Genomic DNA, 18,225 nt, shown 5'->3' on the forward strand with positions numbered 1-18,225 from the left:
TCTTGGAGATCATAGCAAGAAGTAGGGGCAAAGTATGAATACTTAGGAGAAGATTTCACAACTTAAAGCTCTCAAAGTCCCAAGTGGGCTCCCAGCACCCCCCCTAGCTCTAGCTTGGTTTCTTCCACTTCCCAGAGAATTGGAGTATTGTCTTTTGGAGAACCGGGTAGTCTGGATCGGGGAACCGCGAAGGGGCTTTTAGTGATCTGGGGGAGCTGGCGGGGACTCCTGGGGGGAAAAACTTGCGGAGCAAGACGGGGCACTAACAGAATTGTAAGGCTACACATGTACGCTGAGGGGACTCTGCAGGGTCTGCGTGGGGACCGGGGCGAAGGTAGACATCTACCGAGAGGATCGGAATGCAAATGAGATGCAAAATAGCACGCAGATTAGTGCAGTTTTCTGCTGCACTTGGTTGTGATTCTGAGTCCTGCAGAGCTACGCTCGCAGTCCCCTGGCCTCGCTCTGTGACACGGTGTGGGAACCGCTTCCAGAGGGGGCGGGTCCGGGGCGTGGGAGCTATAGTTATTAGGGGCAGCTCGCCAGCTGGGTCAGGAGCGGAGGAGGCTGAGGGCTGCTGGAAAAGGAGGGGCAGCGCTTCAGAGCCAGGGCTGGGGCTGGCAGGGGCACCCACTCCTTCGCTCCATCTCTATAGGATACAAAGGGGCCTCTGTCTTGGCTACAGCCGTCAAGGAAGGTATCCAGACGGTGGCTTCTCATGGCTCCCCGTTTTGTCTGCAAAGGAAACAGACTATGCGTGGCCTGGTAGCTGTTTTTCATCTCCCAATCTGGGCAAAGCCCAGGAATACAGCCAGAGCAATTCTGAGAGTCTGTTCCCAGCCCGCAGGCATTGCTGCAGAACCGACTTGCTCAACCTGCGGGGACAGCCATTGCAGCACGCGGAGGGCCCTTTAAGGGGTGGGGCCAGTGCTCCACCGGTCCGCCTCCAATTCGACTCGGCGCTAGCTAGACTGGCTCGCACCTCTGCCAACCGTTTTTTCTTTTTCTTCCCGTCTCTTCCCTAGTGACCCCGGAAGTGGAAGTAGGCTCAGGTCGGTGGCCGCGGCGGGGACGGAAGGCGGAAGCAGAGGGTGAACGGGAGGCGGAGCCGGGGGAGCTGCACTCGTAGCTCCCCCTGGCCCCAGGCCCAGCTGCTCAAGGGGGAGGAGTTACCGCGGCTCTTCGGTATGTTACTTTCACCTCTTCTATCTAGCGGGTCAGAGGGTTCCCTGGGGCAACCCTGAGCTCCGCCCCCAGCTTTTCCTTGAGGGCCGCACAGTCCCCACCCTTTTCTGACAGTCTGCGGCGCCCCCTTTCCTACCGTCTTTCTCTTTTTCTTAAGAGTGACCCCCGGACCACACCCTTTGCCGTCCTTCCCTCTCTTCCTGATTGAAGATTATAGCTTCCTGGGGAATGAAGAAAGACTACGGAGATCGGTGGTGTGTGTGTGTGTGTGTGTGTGTGTGTGTGTATGTATGTATGTATGTATATATGTATATGTATGTCAAGCAAAGATGCAGTTAGTCTGGTTCTGGCTTATTGTTAGGGCTAATGAATGCCCTAGAAAAACTTGGGATAATGAGGGGGATGCCTACACTGAATATGTCCCCACTTTAAGATTGTTTAACTCTTCTCTTGGTTCCCACCTTGACCTTCCCCATCTTGATACCTTTGTTCCAGGCATCTGAACTTATAATGATGGCTGTGACCTAAAACCCTCAGGAAGCCCTGGGGTCATGGCCCAGAAGCCCCCTGGAGAAAGAGGGTTGTGTGGAGCCCACCAAAGTGGTGGTGCCTCCCTCAGGACTTTAGGATCCTCTGCGGACCCTGAAATACTTTCATTCTCAGGACTCAGGGACTCAGCAGGGACTGCTCCTAATGGTACCCGCTGCCTCACAGAGCACTCTGGTCCTAAGTACACACGGCCCCCAAACCCATCCCACTGGTCGGATCCAAGCCATGGCCCCCCAAGGGGTCCAGGACCACCTAGGGAAGGAGAGGACCCTGATCAGAGTGGGGCATCTTCAGAAGAGTCAGGAGTGGACCAGGAACTCTCAAGAGAGAATGATGTCGGGTACCAAGAGGATGGGAACCCTTCTTTTCTTTCCATTCCATCTGCTTGTAACTGCCAGGGAACCCCTGGAGTCCCTGAAGGGCCATATTCTGAGGGAGGAGATGGCTCTTCTAGCAACTTTTGTCACCATTGTACCTCTCCAGCCTTGGGGGAAGATGAAGAGTTGGAAGAGGAATACGATGATGAGGAACCTCTTAAATTCCCCAGTGATTTTTCACGTGTGTCCAGCGGAAAGAAACCCCCATCTCGGAGACAGCGACATCGCTTTCCAACCAAGGAGGATACTCGGGAGGGTGGACGTAGAGATCCCAGGTCTCCTGGTCGACATCGGTTGGGCAGAAAACGAAGTCAGGCAGATAAGCGCAGAGGTCTGGGATTGTGGGGAGCAGAGGAACTATGTCAGCTTGGACAGGCAGGCTTTTGGTGGCTGATTGAACTGCTGGTATTGGTGGGAGAGTATGTGGAAACTTGTGGCCATCTCATCTATGCATGCAGACAGCTAAAAGGCAGTGATCTGGACCTTTTTCGAGTTTGGGTGGGAATCTGGGCAGGGAGGGTGGGGGGCTGGGCCCAGATGATGTTCCAGTTTCTACGCCAAGGGTTTTACTATGGGGTAGGACTGTTCACCCGTTTTCTTAGGTTACTGGGTGCTTTGCTGCTCCTGGCACTGGCCCTCTTTTTGGGCTGTCTACAGTTGGGCTGGCGGTTTCTGGTGGGACTGGGTGACCGTTTAGGCTGGAGGGATAAGGCCACCTGGCTCTTCTCTTGGCTGGATTCTCCAGCCTTGCAGCATTGCTTGACTGTGCTGAGAGATAGCAGGCCATGGCAGCAGCTGGTAAGAATAGTTCAGTGGGGTTGGCTGGAGTTGCCCTGGGTCAAGCAGAGGACTAATAGGCAGGGGAATACACCTATAGCTAGTGGACGCTACTGCCATCCTGAAGAGGAAGTGGCTCGACTCTTGAGCATGGTTGGGGTTCCTGAGGATGAGTTAAACCCTTTCCATGTGCTTGGGGTTGAAACCACAGCATCAGATATTGAACTGAAGAAGGCCTATAGGCAGCTGGCAGTGATGGTGAGTACTCTTCCCTGTATTTCCTATTCCTCTTTGTTTCCATATTTTATTTTCTGTTTCAGTTTTAGGGAGACAATAAAGGAAACTCAGAAAATCAATTGAAGCTGACGGATAAAATTCTTAGGACATTTTTGGTACTGGGGATTGAACCCAGGGGAGCTTTACTACTGAACTATAGCCCCAGCCCTTTGTGTCTTATATATTGAGACAGGGTCTCAATAAGTTGCCCAGGCTGACCTCAAACTTATGATCCTCTTGCCTAGTCTCCTGAGTAGCTGGGATTATAGGTGTGTGCCACGGTGGCTGGCTCATAAAGACTTATTCTCTGTACTATGGGATCTGACCTTCCTTCCATTTAAAGTATTTTTTTGTCATGATTTTTGCCCCTGTCCTCCTTTGGAACTTGTTATAGCAAGCATTGTTGAACTCACTCATCCTGGAATAGCTAGATGAAATCCCTTTAGGGTGGGGAAGAGCCTGCTAGTCACAGAGTACCTCAGATGCTCTCCCCTGAATAAAGGAGGATTTTTAAACATGGGGCAACCCTGCTGTCTCTCCTAGATAGGCAAGTGTGGATCTAGTCTGGGAAGATTCAGGGAGTGCACCTGAATGTTTACTCCAGGACCAGGTAGAAAAAACATAGTATTTCTAGATCAGCAACCCAGAATATGAAAGGGCAGGAAAATGGAACATAAATCACAAAGAAGTATATGCATATGTATTTGTACCTGAAAGTATGGTTGCTTTTAGTGATAAGGTTGTGTATAGGTAGGAGTTGTGATATTCCATATGCTTGAAGGAAATGGTTTAATGCTAGCATGCAGTCAAATTGCTATTAGAAGTAGGTATTAAGTTGCTATTTTTTAGATACATGATTGTTATTGATATTTTTTACAACTAAAACTGTTATGAATGTAAGTAAAGTGTGTAAATTGCAATGGAGACCTACTTCCATTGGTTATGGAGCTGGACTGGTTATACATCATAGTATGCAAATTACTTCAAAGACTACATGACACCAAAAAGGAATGGGCAACCAAAGTTTCCCTTAATGATTAATGGTACAATCAGGCCTGTAACTTACCAAAGAACTGGAAAATGCATACCCCTTAGTGGATAGCCTAAGATATTCTTAGTGTAGAAGCAACTGCTTACCCTCAGATTGTTACTACTAGTAGAGTTCTTTTTTTGTGTGTTTTAGCAGTTATCTCCTGCAGGATATAATTCTTACAAAAATTCTCATTTTCAACTTACTTCTCTTGGAGTGAAAATAAGGTTAAGTTCCCTTTACACACCCAAAGTTCTTGTGTGTGGGCGTCCTACACTCTGAAGTTCTCTCTTGTTTTGGGCAAGAGTTTGTTAGCTTTTTTTATAGAGTTTCTCACTGACCTTACTAGGCCCCTGTGTGAACGTGTCTAAAAGGCTGTTATATTAGTTTGAGAATGTAGGAATTTAATAGCATTCTTTGTTGGGGGAGGGGTGGGCATCAGTGAGGAGACTCACTATATCTCTGTATTTTTGGGAACAGGGATAGTAACAATCAGGAAGCTGTAGAAAGAGAGGTTATTATTTGTCATGAAAGAAAGACTGAATTATTATAAGCCTATGACATTTTTTTTTTTTTTTTTTGGTACCAAGGATTGAACTCAGGGACACTCAACCACAGAGCCACATCACAATCCATTTTTTGTATTTTATTTAGAGACAGGGTCTCACTGAGTTGCTTAGGGCCTTGCCAAATTTCTGAGGTTGGCTTTGAACTCGCTTTCCTCCTGCGTCAGCCTCCCTAGCCACTGGGATTATAGGCACACACTAGTCCCTGATATCTTCATATGCTATTTCATTTTGGAGACAAAAAAACAGATTATAGTAGAAAGTTTTGGATATGAAAATGTTCTAGTTAGAGAAAGGACGAGTGTGAACATGTAACATCTTTGGGACTCTTTACCACTGAGCTACATGCCCAGCTATTCTGACTCTTAAAAATATTTTTTCAGCTGTTGATAAAACTTTATTTTTTAAAAAATTTATTCATATGCAGTGCTGTGAATAAAACCCAGTGCCTCACATGTTATGCAAGTGTGCTACTACTGAGCCCCAGCCCTACCCCCCTATTTTTTTTTAAGTATTTTATTTTTAGATGTAGTAGGGCACAATACCTTTATTTTATTTTTATGTGATGTTGAAGATCAAACCCAGTGTCTCACATGTGCTGGGCAAACGCTTTACCACTGAGCCACAACCCCATCCCCAGCCCTTTTTATTTTTTGAGGCAAAGTCTTGCTAAGTTGCTTAGGGCCTCATTAAGTTGCTGAGGCTGGCCTTGAACTGCAATCCTCCTGTCTCAGCCTCCCAACTTGCTGGGATTACAGGCGTGTGCAACCATGCCCGGCATCTTTGGAACTCTTTATGGCTGATTATAAAACTGAAGTGCAAGGGCTTAGTATATGTGTGCCAGGTAAAGGGACCAACCATCCCTATTTGCCTATTTGAGGTTGTGGGGTTTCCTGACATGTGGAACTTTCAGTGCTAAATTGGGGTAGTCTCAGGCAAACTGGGATGGTGAGTCACCCTAGTGCCAGATTCAGTGCAATAACTCCCCCTACCACTAGCCCTAGACTTTTTTTTTGTTGTACTGGGGATTGAACACAGGGGTGCTTTACTACAGAGATATATCCCCAGCCCTTTTTATTTTGAAAAAGGTTGTTGCTAGATTACCGAGGCTGGTCTCAAATTTGAGGCATCAGCCTCTTGAGTAGCTACAATTATAGGTATATGCCACTATGCCTGGCACATGTATTCTTATTTAATCCTCCTAAGAATTCATGATAGGGGCTGAGATTGTGGCTCAGCGGTAGAGTGCTCACCTTGCATGTGTGAGGCCCTGGGTTCGATCTTCAGCACCACATAAAAATAAGTAAATAAAATAAAGGTATTGTGTCCAACTACAACTAAAGACAAATATTTAAAAAAATTCATGATAGATATATTCAAGGTCATAGAGCTCATAAATTACAGCTGGGATTTGAACCCAGATCCAGGGGCAAAGCCAGCATAATTAATCATATTGAAGGGTTGGGGTTGTAGCTCAGTGGTAGAATGCTTGCCTAGCATGTGTGAGGCACCGGGTTCTATCCTCAGTACCACATAAAATTAAATAAATAAAAGTACTATGTTCATCTACAACTTAAAAAAAGAAAAAAAAAAGGTATACTGAATCTTCAAAAGGGTGATGAAAGAGAACTCTGTTATATGGGAATAGACCTAAGATGGGGAGAGGGTTGAAATGGATTTGTGATTAAATCTCTTTGTTCTGGTAGGTTCATCCAGATAAAAATCAACATCCCCGGGCTGAAGAGGCCTTCAAGGTTTTGCGGGCAGCTTGGGACATTGTCAGCAACCCTGAAAGGCGGAAGGAATATGAGATGTAAGTTAGAGATGGGAAATTGTTAGGTGAGATAAAATGAAAATTCCTCAATGGGAGAGGCCCCTGAACTTGTGGATGGAGGCTCTCAGGCAAAGAGAACTGCAGTTACTTTCTTCTGATGAGCCAGGTAGTTCAAGGGGTGAATAGATGCCCCTCTTGTTGTCCCTCCCTCAGTATTCTCTGACTTACAAAGGCTTTCTTTTAGGAAACGAATGGCAGAAAATGAGTTGAGCCGGTCTGTGAACGAGTTTCTGTCCAAGCTGCAAGATGACTTGAAGGAAGCAATGAACACCATGATGTGTAGCCGATGCCAAGGAAAGCATAGGTATGATATAGGACAGGGATGGGACAGCCACAGCTCAGGAACTGGGTAACAAAGACTTTCTTCTTGAGTATTTTTGGTAATTTTAGGATACAGATGGTGAGGTTTGTACCTTAGCCGTACTATCAAGAGGTTGATTCAGATTAGCAGTAAGACAGAAAAATTAGCTAAGATAGAAAATTGAGGGCATAGTGTAAACAGGCATATGTAACAACCTAGTGGAGATAATTTTAAATCTTTTAGCTATATTTGACAACAATGATGAGATTACTAGCATTGCTGTATGTAGGCTTGGTAAATATCAAGGAACTATCATTTTGTTTTGCATTTCAGGAGGTTTGAAATGGACCGGGAACCTAAAAGTGCCAGATACTGTGCTGAGTGTAATAGGCTGCACCCTGCTGAGGAAGGAGACTTTTGGGCAGAATCAAGCATGTTGGGCCTCAAAATTACCTACTTTGCACTGATGGATGGAAAGGTCTATGACATCACAGGTACACATCTATCCTCTAGAAATATGGGCTTGCTTCATCGCATATGGTCTAAACTATGATGTTTTGGCTAATTATTTCTCCTGTTTGCAGAGTGGGCTGGATGCCAGCGCGTTGGAATCTCCCCAGATACCCACAGAGTTCCCTATCACATCTCATTTGGTTCTCGGATCCCAGGTACCAGTGGTCGCCAGAGGTAGGTGGTATTCCTCAATTACCTATCCACCATTCTGGTTTTGAATGTGGTTTCAGATGATCTGCTGTTTAGAACACCTAGGTACCTCTCTAGGAAGTTTGGGAACTAACTCAATGTATCTGTACCTTAAGTAAGCATATGACTCTTAACATTTCTTGTCATATTGTTTTTTTTCTTCCTCAGAGCCACCCCAGATGCCCCTCCCGCTGACCTTCAGGATTTCTTGAGTCGGATCTTTCAAGTACCCCCAGGCCAGATGTCCAATGGGAACTTCTTTGCAGCTCCTCAGCCTGGCCCTGGGGCCACTGCAGCCTCCAAACCCAACAGCACAGTACCCAAGGGAGAAGCCAAACCGAAGCGGCGGAAGAAAGTGAGGAGGCCCTTCCAACGTTGATGCCCCTTCTCTTTTTTCCTCAAATCATTGTCAGGGAGTCAAAAGGGCTGTGTACAGCACAGGATGGAGTTTGATTTGATTATTTTTAAATATTTTAAAAAGAGAAAATGTTAAGCTTAAATTGTTCACTCAGTACTTGTAGGAAGCCCCTGAACCACTCGCCTTCCTCCCCCAGCACCCAGGAACTGAATCTTGTCTTCTGACAATACCAAAGAAACAGGGGGTGGCTAGAGCAAAGAACCTAAGGCCTGGACCTAGGCTGGACAATGTATCCCTTTGAGGTATGGGAATTGGGTATTTCCCTGGGGTCTGTATGCCTTTGTCTTGTCATTTGCTTTTATAGCAGATGATATTACCCTACCCCTGCTTTTTAAACTGAGTCTATCTTATTTCTTGACCCATTTCAGGGGGAAGCCCCCTCCTTTACTCTGATATACTAGTTAAAAGACAGAACAAGAAAGCATGTAGCCCTAATTTTGAAGATGCATAGAGTTCAAAGAGTGTAAACTGAACTTTTCCTCTGACTTTTACCTTGTGGGAAAATCATCCCACTTCAGGCTTATTGCTGCAAGGATGGCCAAAATTAATAATTTTTAAGAAGCAGACTCATGCCCTGTGCCCTTGGGTGAGGGGAAAGGATAAGGGGTTCCTAGAAGCCCTCTTGTGATCCAAGGGTTTGTATTTTTTTAAGTTTGTTCATATTTGTATGTACATATCTATTTAAAGCCAGGGGATTATCTTTCTATAAATATATAACTGGCAACCTGTATCTTCCCTTTCTTCTTTGCCTATATAGCTACAGCCCTTTTTTCTCATTTGAGAATCCTTTCCCTACTTTTATATGAGTGAAGAGGATCTCCTATTGGACCAAGGGAGAAGGGATAAAAAATTGCTTACAGTTTTATATAAAGAGTTTGTATTGCATCTTTCCTCCCCAGCATTATGAAGACATCTCCTTACATCTCTTGCTGATTGAATTGTAGCCATCACTGAAAAAGTTACTTTATTATAAGGAAAAGACAAAGCAGAAGCTAGAAGGTGGTAGGGGTGGAAGATATGGAAAAATGTAATCACCAAACAAGCTGCCCAAACTTGGATACCTTCCTGTTGATTTGGCTCTTAACCCCATCTGCTTTTCCGGATTCAAAGAATCTTGCACATAGCAGGGCTGGGCCCAGGAGCCCCATTTCCCAATCTCCCCTTTCTGAGAGTTTGGGGAGAGGTTATATACTTCTCGGACTTTCAAGACACACAAAGGGGAAGATGTTATAGCCTTATTTTCCAGCACCTTCTCCATGCCCGTGGAACTGTTCTTAGCCCCATCCCTCAGTATTTGTTAATGCCAAAGAGACGAACCCCATGGAATTGAGGTAACTTAGGCAGCAGTACACTGAGCAGTGAGGTAGTGTTGATGAGGAAGTGAGCAGCATCATATTTGGTGTAGAAGCTGGCCAGGAGATAGCTGGGAGAAAAAAAAATAGAATGAGTGAGGTTGGCCTTCCACATCCCTGTTCTTGCTTTTTTGAAGTGTCTTATTTTAAATATCCTTGGATATCTGAGAATATTCCAGCTATATCAATAGTATTTACTTTGGGACAAAGGAGTAAACACACAGTAGCTTTAACTAGCAATTACAAGTCAGTTTGTTGTTAATGACAAATGGCAATGATAGTTGAAGTTGCTTCAGTCCTTTTTGCTTCTACTGCCCAGTTTTTGAAGATTAATATCACTTCTGCCTTAATCTATTTGCTTTTAGAAGTGTAAAATTAGTTGGTGTCATATTTCTTCAGTTCTTTCTCTATTCCCCTGTGTCCAAGGAGGCAGTGAGGATTGCTTGATTACTGAATTTTACTTTTTACTGTTCTCTATAGGCTCAGGACTAGTGTATCATAGTATCTTCAAAGGGTCTTAGATGAGCGGTCTGCTTTTTAAAAGCTTCTCTATGAGCCATTCCACCTGGTTTTTGGAGCTGTTTCTAATCCAGCGTCTACCCTAATCCCCAGAGACTCACAGTATGATAGGAGAGATGCTAAGGAATTTGCGGGAAGAGGTAAACTGGAGCCCATAGTCCATCTGCTCCCAGTGCGTCAGTAGCCGAGCCTTTCCTTGGTCAGGGGTTTCAAAGGGTGTTCCTTTCACTGTATGTAAGAAGATATACATTGCCTGGGAAGAGGGAAAAGGATGGTGTTAGGGATAGAAAGTAGTCCTTCTACCCAAGAATTATGCTGAGACCCCAAAAGGAAGATAAAAGTCCCCAATTTGATTTTGTTTCCGATTGGGAAAGACCTAGGGTTGGTACAAGGGCCATGTTTTAGTGCTCACCAAGTTATGGATGACGTTGGTCAGGGTCCAGACAACAGGAATGCTGAAGAAGGGGATGCTGAGTAGAACCACATGCAGCAGTCCTACCAAGATGATGTAGGCCAGCCAGATGCCCCGACTATTCATCACTCGGGTGTTGGGGTTTACTTCACTGTGTGCCACCCCCACATTCATCCTACCACAGTGAGGGATCAGGTGGGAGTCCAACTCAATTTCCTCTCAACCCCTGTTTGAGTTTGTTTCCCATAGTTATCTCCTGAAGAGCCAAAATTCTCTGAATTCTATTGGGAATCAAAGAATTTCCCTATCATGCAGAAAGGAAAAACTGAAGACTAGGGGGGGAAAACTTGAAAAGCCAAGAATAGTCCATCCTTCTTGTAGAGATGTGGTGATTTTTATTCAGATCCTTACACTTCAACTGCAACAAGGCAGTAAGCCTAGGCTTGGGGTATCCACTTCTAGGAGCAGGGGAAAATAGGAGTATCTCACTTTACCTTTCTTAAGGATAAGGAATGATGAAGAGGCCACATATACCCAAAGTTCCAGAAGAGTAGTAAAATAAATCGGGACCAATACAAGGGATTAGAGTTAAGCTACCTCGAGTCCCCACCTTTTTCGCTGGGGCTTGTCCGACCTGTCTCTAGGCATGTCAGCGGCTAGTAACCTCATTCCTTCCCTCAAGCGTGGAGGCTACAAGAACTTGCCCAGTTTCTAAATTGGGCCAGAAAGGGACCTGAGCTTAGCGCCTTGAGTGGTGCCCCAGTTTTGCTAGGGGCAGTTCTAGTCTGAACGTGGCTACTAAAATCGTGCTAACACTCGGGAGGCTGAGGCAGGAGGACTGCAAATCTCGGTGATTCAGCGAGACCCCTTCTCAAAAAAAAAAAAAAAAAAAAAAAAAAAAAAAGGCTGGTGATGTAGCTCAGTGGCACAGTGCCCCTGGGTTCAATCCCAGTATCATAAATAAATAGTGCTAGGTCTAACACAGAGGATAGGTAGTTAGGAAGCAGCTCTTGCCCTCCCTAAAATTCCCTGAATCCTAGTACTGAGCACACCCCATACAACTCCTAGCTTCCCTCTTTTCGCTCGTTGGTGGCTTTCTAGGGCTCTCTTCAGCACTCCTTTCTCGGTATTTCACGTGCCGCCTCCCGCCGCCCTTTCCTCCTCCCTTCATTTTCACTCCGCAACCCTTTCCAGTCTATCCACAGCGGAACCCATACCTGCCAGCTTCAGGAGCACGTCCGTATAGGGTCACGGCGCTAGCTCCTATACCTGTGGTCTCCAGGAAGTAGCCTCCACACCTGCGGGCTCCCTATTGGTGGAACAGAACCAGCGATGTCACCACCAATTGGTTGGCAGACTGTAATGAAGACGGACAATTGGCCGCCCTTTCTGTCATTAAGAGAATTCAGAACCCGCCTTTCTCTGGGTCCCACCTTTCAGAGAGCTGGGAAAGTTACTGAGGGGCAAGAGAGCGACGCCAGCCATTGACTAATGGGAAGAGCCTATAGTACGGGGTTTGAGTAAGAGTGGCAACGATTGGTCGGCCTTCAATCTTCACGCCTAGGCGGGAGCTCCCGGAGGCGGAGGCGCGGGGGGTGGGGTTTGGTGAAGTGGAGGGGTAACAAGATGGCGACGGAGACGGTGGAGCTCCATAAGTTGAAGGTACCGCGAAGTGAGGGAAGAGGTTAGGTGGGCTCTTCTGGGAACTGAATTCTGGAGAGTGGCTTGCGTCTTCTTTTCCTAAATGTCCTTCTTTCAGGCTTTTCCACTTCATTTCCCGCCGTAGTTCTTTTGTCTCCCTTCCCAGGCCTCCCCTAATTTCCCATTTCTTCTCACAGTTTTATTGGTATCTTTACTTGTTATTTCGTCTTCCTTCCTGTTGTTGTATTTCCCGTCACCCTTGCTCACCGGGCCGTGCAAATGCCTTCTATCTGTTATGCTGAACTCCTCGTTTCTCATCAGAACCGCATTACGTCAGTAGTCCCTCCTCCGGTCCCTGTGCCGGACCCAGGACCCGTTTTTCTCCCCAGAATTGATACTTTCCTGTCTGTTGTCTAAAGCTGAGATACTACTGTTAGCAGACGATACCCATTTTTCCTTATTTCTATTGGAACATGTCACCAAACAGGATCCAGAAAATGCTTCCAATCCCTTTTTATAGGTGGGCTTACGCCCCCTGGGCAAATTTTGAAACCTGCGTGAGGCCGCAGAATATAGACCTCCCTATAATAAAGACCTGGGAATGAGGCAGCTGGAAGAATTTGTAAAAATAAAACACCTCAGCTTAAAAGTTTTTCCAGTTTTCTCACAATTTACCTCTGACTGCCAGCCTTCGCTCTGGTCACCCCCAACCTCCAGAGAGAAACTCTCAGCTGCAGTATTTTTGAAAAACAGTTGCAAGGTTAGATTATCTCTGCCCTGTTTGATCTTTGATGGACCCTGCATCTCTTGCTGTCTCCACTGGGTGACACTCTGAATCAGAGTTTTAAGTTGTATCTTTTGGAACTCTTGGTAGTTTTGTTATACTCTCCTGGAAGGAGAGAGTACTTTCTTTTAGGAAGAGTTAAAAGAATATCTTGATTATTTGTGTATACTTTTGATTTCACAAGTAGTTTCCGTTAGATGTTTTCATCCTGTCATTCTGGGAACCTTGGACAAACCAGGCTGATTGAGAGAAAACTGAAAACTGATCTTTTAAATTTTAATGCCTGATTGAATTAAAAAAAAGAAAAGAAAAATATGGAGTAAATGTAGGAAAAGGTCCTATCCTTAATCATAAGCCTTTCTGTGAAAGTCGACGTATTTCTTAACTATTAGATTCTAAATTGTACTAGTGTTTTTAGAGTTACTGTTAGCTTGATGGTGCTGGAATGTGTAAATGATATCAGTAGTCTCCTGATATTTACTGTAACAAGTAAGAAAAACTGAGCAACAACTTCCATTTATGTGTGTGTGTGTGTGTGTGTGTTTATATATATACACACACACACACACACAATTTGTATAATTTATGTACTTCTGTACTGTTTGTATAAGACACTGAAGATAAATTTTAGATGAATGAGAATTAATATAAATAGAAGAGCAAATATTTTCTTCTATTTGTTCCATTCTTGAAACCCTAGATTAAGTCATCAGCTGCCCCATGACTTTTTATGGAGTTTTGTGGAGTTCCTTTTTCCATAAAAATCAGTATTTATCAGCCCCATATTAAATTTGCATTTACTTGGATAAGTCACTTTTACATAATGTTCTCTGACTTGGTTTTAAGTATTAACAGTCTAAGAGAACATGTGGCACTCCTGAGGGTCTAAACTGGGCTCATTCTTTAATCATATTTGCTTGTCTTTGCTTTTTCTCTAGAGTGCTTCTTAACCTTTTGGAGGTCACAGATATCTTTGAAACTCTGATGAAAGGTATGGACCCTCTTCCCAGAAAAAGGCATGTACACATACTTTGCATGCGATTTGAGGGGCTTCATAAAAATACCTTATTGACCTGAGGAGTCCGTGGACCTCTGGTTAAGAAGCCATGCCTTTAATCTTTATTCTGGATAGTTAATGCTTGGTTCCACTGGTGATCTTGATAGAGTAATCCTGACTTTTGGGTTGCTTTAGGGTTTTATTGCCTTTCGAAAAATATCTTTTCAATTTTATGAAGAGAATTTGGGGCTTTAGTATGGGACTTTAGAAGAAAGAAACAAACTTTGAAGTAGGAAGAAAAAATATGAATTGATAGGTAAGTCCACATCAACTATAAACTTCTGAAAATTTTTTAGCAATGCAGTCATTCTAACACAGTTGGAAAGAGAGACTGAACTGTGGTTGAAAATGCTTGAACTGTAACAATACCAGACTTCCAGTTCAACACGAGGAAAGGAACTGTTGTAAAGGAGAAAGACAGAAAAGTATAGTAGTATCAGAGTGTTGAGAACTGTTAGACATTTGTATGATTGAAATGTGAAGTGCCTTACGTTGCTGACTGAAGGTAGTTTAGAAAGTTGATAAATTTTGTGATTAAAAATGTAAATTGGAGTGATACTGACAAGGGCCTTCTAAATTGTATAAGGAGTTCTGATTCTTGTCATATAGTCATAAGCAGAGCTGGGAGCCTTTGGAAATCTGAATGGAGGAACCTAATATGATTAGTTTGTGTTCTTTGGCAGTGTGGAAGATGGAATCTGGAGAGGGAAGGATTTCATCAGTTAGATGTTTATTATAGTATTTTCCCCGGCTTAAAACCTTTTAATTATATGGCTACCGATCTATCCAGCTTAATTTCTCACGTGCCTACTACAGTGATCTTTCTTTATTTCATTTCTTCAAAATGGGTGTGTCATTGATTGCTAACACAAATCATTTGCTATGTGGCAAGTACTGGTTGAAGCCATTTGTGTACATTAACTGATCTGATTCTTATAATAAGCCTATTAAAGAAATATCTCTATATCTTCATTTAAAAGTAAAAATCAAAGCCCAGAGATAGTAATCTGACCTAGGTCACACAGTTAATAAATGGGGTGTCATATCCAAACTGTCTTCAAAATTCATATTCTTGGGCTAGGGTTGTGGCTCAGTGGTGGAGAGCTTGCCTTAGCACAAATGAGGCACTGGGTTCCATCCTCAGCACTACATAAAAATAAACAAACAAAATGTATTGTTACCATCTACAACTAAAAATGTTTTTAAAAAATTCATATTCTTAATCACTATGAAGTGCCTTTCCTTTGGAACCCTGAACCTTACTTGTAGTTTACTTTTGGCTGCAGTGCTCCTGCCACTCTCCCTTTTCAACTCTTATAACTACTAGTTACCCTTCAGATAGCAGTCAAACAAGGAGTCCTTCCTGGTTCTGTTCACACATATATTTAGGCAACTTTTCATATGATTCTCTAGGCCTAATACTTTTATTAAAAAATTATACAGTGTTTACTTGACCACTAGTTGTTTTGTTTCCCTGCTAGATTGTAAGCTGGGTGTGTGTGTGTGTAAGAACTCTTTCTGTTTTGTTCATGATTATTTCCCTGTATCTAAGATAAAACTTGACACATTGTAGGTGCTCAGTAACTGTTTGTCAAATGAATGAACATATTAAGACCTGAAAGAAGATAGTAACTATTAGAATGAGAACAAATTTGAAAGAAATTTGAGATGTAAAATCGTAGTATTTGTAGATCAGACGTGGGGGGAATGAAAGAGGATTTGGGATTTATTTTACAAAAGATGGAGTGCCTGCTATGTAATAATTACCAGGGGTTCTGGGGTTACAATGTTGAACAAAGCACAGGAAATCCTTCCTTTCATGGAGCTTATATTTTACTAGGAGAAGGCACAATAAAAAAGTAAAATTTAGGGTGGGGGTATAGCTCAGTGGTAGAGCATGCAGCCTGTGCATATATGAGACCCTTGTTTCAATCCCTAGCACTAAAAGAAACAGTGAAATTTATAGTATGTCAGATGATGATAAGGTCTGTAGAGAAACCTAATAAGAGGTATAAGAGAGTATATTGGGAAGAATATTGTAATTTTAAATGGAATGACAGAAGATCTTATTGTGAAGGAGGTGTTTAAAAAGATTTGAAGCCTGGTTTGAGGTTCATGCCTGTAATCCCAGCAGCTAGGGAGGCTGAAGCAGGAGGGTCAGGAGTTCAGGGCAAGCCTCAGCAATTTAGCAAGGCTCTAAAACAACTTAGCGAGACCCTGTCTCAAAATAAAAAATAAAAAAAAAAAGGTCTGGGGATGTGGCTCATTGGTTAAGCACCCATGGGTTCAATCCCTGGTACAAAAAGAAAAGACTTGGGCTGGGGATGTGGCTCAAGCGGTAGGGCGCTCGGCCTGGCATGCGTGCGGCCCGGGTTCGATCCTCAGCACCACATACAAACAAAGATGTTGTGTCCGCCGATAACTAAAAATAAATATTAAAATTCTCTCTCTCTCTCTCTAAAAGAAAAGAAAAGACTTGAAGAAAGTGAAACAGTTAGCCATGTGTGCAAAGTTTTAGAGGAATATAGCAGGAGGCTAGTTTGTTTTTTATCAAAGTAAAAAGTTCAAGTGAATAAGAGGTGATGGTAGGGGAGAGGGAGAGCAGATTGTGTGTGGCCTTGTAAACAATACTTGAAACAGTTTCTTAACCTTAATGAGATAGGAAGCCAGTGGATTAATTTTTATTTCATTCTTTTTTTTTTTTTTCTTTTGTGGTGCTAGGGATCAAACACCGGGCATCAGGCATGCTAGGCAGGTACTCTACCACTGGGTTACATCACCAGTCCCCAGTGGATGATTTTTTAATTCATTTACTTTTGGTACCAGGGATTGAACTCAGGGACACTTAAACACTGAGCCACATTTCCAGCCCTTTTTTTTGTATTTTATCTAGAGACAGGGTCTCACCGAGTTGCTTAGGGCCTTGCTAAATTGCTGAGCCTGTCTTTGAACTCTCAGTCCTCCTGCCTCAACCTCCCAAGCCACTGTGATGACAGGAGTGTACCACCATGCCTGGTGAATGATTTTTTAGTAGAAGTTAAATCTGATATGTACTCTTAAATTTCAAAAGAGTGGTCTACTTTGTTGAGAACTATAGTGAAGCAGGAGCTAAAGGGTTTTGGCAATATAGTAATCTGTATGAGAGAAACAAAAAAAGTGAGATGCTAAGCAACTCAGAGCAGTAGTGTTTGCAGTGGTGCAAAGGGATTAGACTGTGGACATATTTTGAAGGTGGAGCTGACAGGATTTGCCTGTGATTGGATTCAGGGAGGGAAATCTGTCTTTGATAGAAGTGGAGTAAGAAGAGGGCCAAAGAAGAAATCTTAGTGAATATTTATAGGGTTAGGTGGAATAACTAGTAAGAAGATTGAGGAAGAGAGATATCTGCCATCAATGAGTTTACAAATTATATGGGGAGAATATATGAAAAATATCTTTTTTTAATACCTTCATTTTGTTTATTTATTTTTTATGTGTTGCTGAGGATTGAACCCATTGCCTCACAAGTGCAAGGCAAGCGTTCTACTGCTGATCCACAACCCCAGCCCCCATGAAAAATATCCTTATAATAAAATATTTTAATCAAAATTTGAGACTGCATGGAGTGGCACATGCCTGTAATCCCAGCGGCTCAGGAGGCTGAGGCAGGAAGATTGTGAGTTCAAAGCCAGCCTCAGCAATTTATTGAGGTCCTAAGCAACTTGGCAAGACCCTGTCTCTAAATAAAATATAAAAAGGACTGGGAATTTGGGCTTAGTGATGAAGTGCCCCTGGATTCAATCTCTGGTACCAAAAAAAAAAAATTTAAATTAGTAACAGCTAGGTGTGGTGTTGCATGCCTGTAATCCCAGCACCTTGGGAGACTGAGGCAGGAGGATCTTGAGTTCAAAGCCAGCCTCAGCAACTTAGGGAGGCCCTGTCTCTAAATAAAATACCAAAAAGGGCTGGGGGGGGGCTGGGGTTGAGGCTCAGCGGAAGAGCGCTCGCCTAGTGCGTGTGGAGTGCTGGCGAGCACCACATTAAAAAAATAAATAAATAAAGGTATTGTTTCCAACTAAAACAAAATATTAAAAAAAAAAAAAAAAAAGGGATGGGGATATGGCTTAGCGGTTGAGCCCCCTGGGTTCAATCCTCAGTACCAAAAACAAAAATTAGTAACAAAGAAGCATTAGTGGCATATGCTCCTAGTCCTAATTACTCAGGAAACTAAGATGGGAAAATAGACAGGCTGGACACCAGCCTGAATAACTTAGTTGCTCTGTCTCAAAGTAAATATAAATGATTAAATGAAAGGGCTGGGGATGTAGCTCAGTTGTAGAACACTTGCCCAGCATGTTCTGGGCCTTGGGTTTAACCCCCAGTAAGGGGAAGGGGATTAGTAAACAGGAAATCACAGAGCAATGAATGATTAATGTCAAATGTATTATAGTCAGTGATCTGTCCTT

The 18,225-nt window shown here is 43.5% G+C and overlaps 3 protein-coding genes across 6 annotated transcripts in view; 2 read left to right on the top strand and 1 right to left on the bottom strand.

The window, feature by feature from the left end:
* The first annotated feature begins 573 nt into the window (after nucleotides 1–573).
* Nucleotides 574–8,745, top strand: Dnajc14 (DnaJ heat shock protein family (Hsp40) member C14). Of its 2 annotated transcripts, XM_027927104.3 has the most exons (9): nucleotides 574–697; nucleotides 1,026–1,185; nucleotides 1,343–1,439; nucleotides 1,681–3,146; nucleotides 6,467–6,573; nucleotides 6,779–6,898; nucleotides 7,229–7,389; nucleotides 7,480–7,582; nucleotides 7,766–8,745. In XM_027927104.3, the coding sequence occupies exons 4-9, from the start codon at nucleotides 1,737–1,739 to the stop codon at nucleotides 7,974–7,976; spliced, it is 2,112 nt and encodes a 703-aa protein (XP_027782905.2). In that variant the 5' UTR covers nucleotides 574–697; nucleotides 1,026–1,185; nucleotides 1,343–1,439; nucleotides 1,681–1,736; the 3' UTR covers nucleotides 7,977–8,745. The 2 variants fall into 2 exon arrangements, with proteins under 2 accessions (XP_027782905.2, XP_027782896.2); XM_027927095.3 differs by lacking the exon at nucleotides 1,343–1,439.
* A 217-nt stretch (nucleotides 8,746–8,962) lies between these two features.
* On the bottom strand, nucleotides 8,963–11,654 carry Ormdl2 (ORMDL sphingolipid biosynthesis regulator 2). Of its 2 annotated transcripts, none has more exons than XM_027927165.3 (4): nucleotides 11,516–11,654; nucleotides 10,299–11,165; nucleotides 9,988–10,139; nucleotides 8,963–9,438 (listed from the first exon to the last, which is right to left on the bottom strand). In XM_027927165.3, exons 2-4 carry the CDS (start codon nucleotides 10,470–10,472, stop codon nucleotides 9,303–9,305), a joined length of 462 nt encoding a protein of 153 aa, XP_027782966.1. In that variant the 5' UTR covers nucleotides 10,473–11,165; nucleotides 11,516–11,654; the 3' UTR covers nucleotides 8,963–9,302. The 2 variants fall into 2 exon arrangements, with proteins under 2 accessions (XP_027782966.1, XP_027782960.1); XM_027927159.3 differs by having other exon boundaries at nucleotides 10,299–10,473; nucleotides 11,516–11,623.
* Nucleotides 11,655–11,872: 218 nt separating this feature from the next.
* Nucleotides 11,873–18,225, top strand: part of Sarnp (SAP domain containing ribonucleoprotein) — a 55,218-nt gene continuing 48,865 nt past the window's right edge. For both annotated transcript variants that reach the window (XR_003581556.3, XM_027927131.2), the window contains exon 1: nucleotides 11,873–11,960. Coding sequence is in view for 1 of the 2 variants with exons in the window: in XM_027927131.2 (XP_027782932.1) it covers nucleotides 11,925–11,960 (36 nt within the window). In the remaining variant the exon portion in view is untranslated. The remainder of the gene's footprint in view (nucleotides 11,961–18,225) is intronic.

This window comes from Marmota flaviventris, chromosome 3, assembly GCF_047511675.1.
Source record: "Marmota flaviventris isolate mMarFla1 chromosome 3, mMarFla1.hap1, whole genome shotgun sequence".
Classification (NCBI taxonomy): Eukaryota; Metazoa; Chordata; class Mammalia; order Rodentia; family Sciuridae; genus Marmota; species Marmota flaviventris.

Bases quoted from the DNA above. Each gene is read 5' to 3' on its own strand.
- Dnajc14 (XM_027927104.3), top strand. From the start codon at position 1,737: ATGGCCCAGAAGCCCCCTGGAGAAAGAGGGTTGTGTGGAGCCCACCAA. The intron at 6,899-7,228 runs GTATGATATAGG...TTTGCATTTCAG, and splicing joins CGATGCCAAGGAAAGCATAG to GAGGTTTGAAATGGACCGGG. The intron at 7,583-7,765 runs GTAGGTGGTATT...TTTCTTCCTCAG, and splicing joins GGTACCAGTGGTCGCCAGAG to AGCCACCCCAGATGCCCCTC.
- Ormdl2 (XM_027927165.3), bottom strand. From the start codon at position 10,472: ATGAATGTGGGGGTGGCACACAGTGAAGTAAACCCCAACACCCGAGTG. The intron at 10,140-10,298 runs GTGAGCACTAAA...CCCTCTTCCCAG, and splicing joins CCAACGTCATCCATAACTTG to GCAATGTATATCTTCTTACA. The intron at 9,439-9,987 runs GTGAGTCTCTGG...TTTTTCTCCCAG, and splicing joins AGCATCTCTCCTATCATACT to CTATCTCCTGGCCAGCTTCT.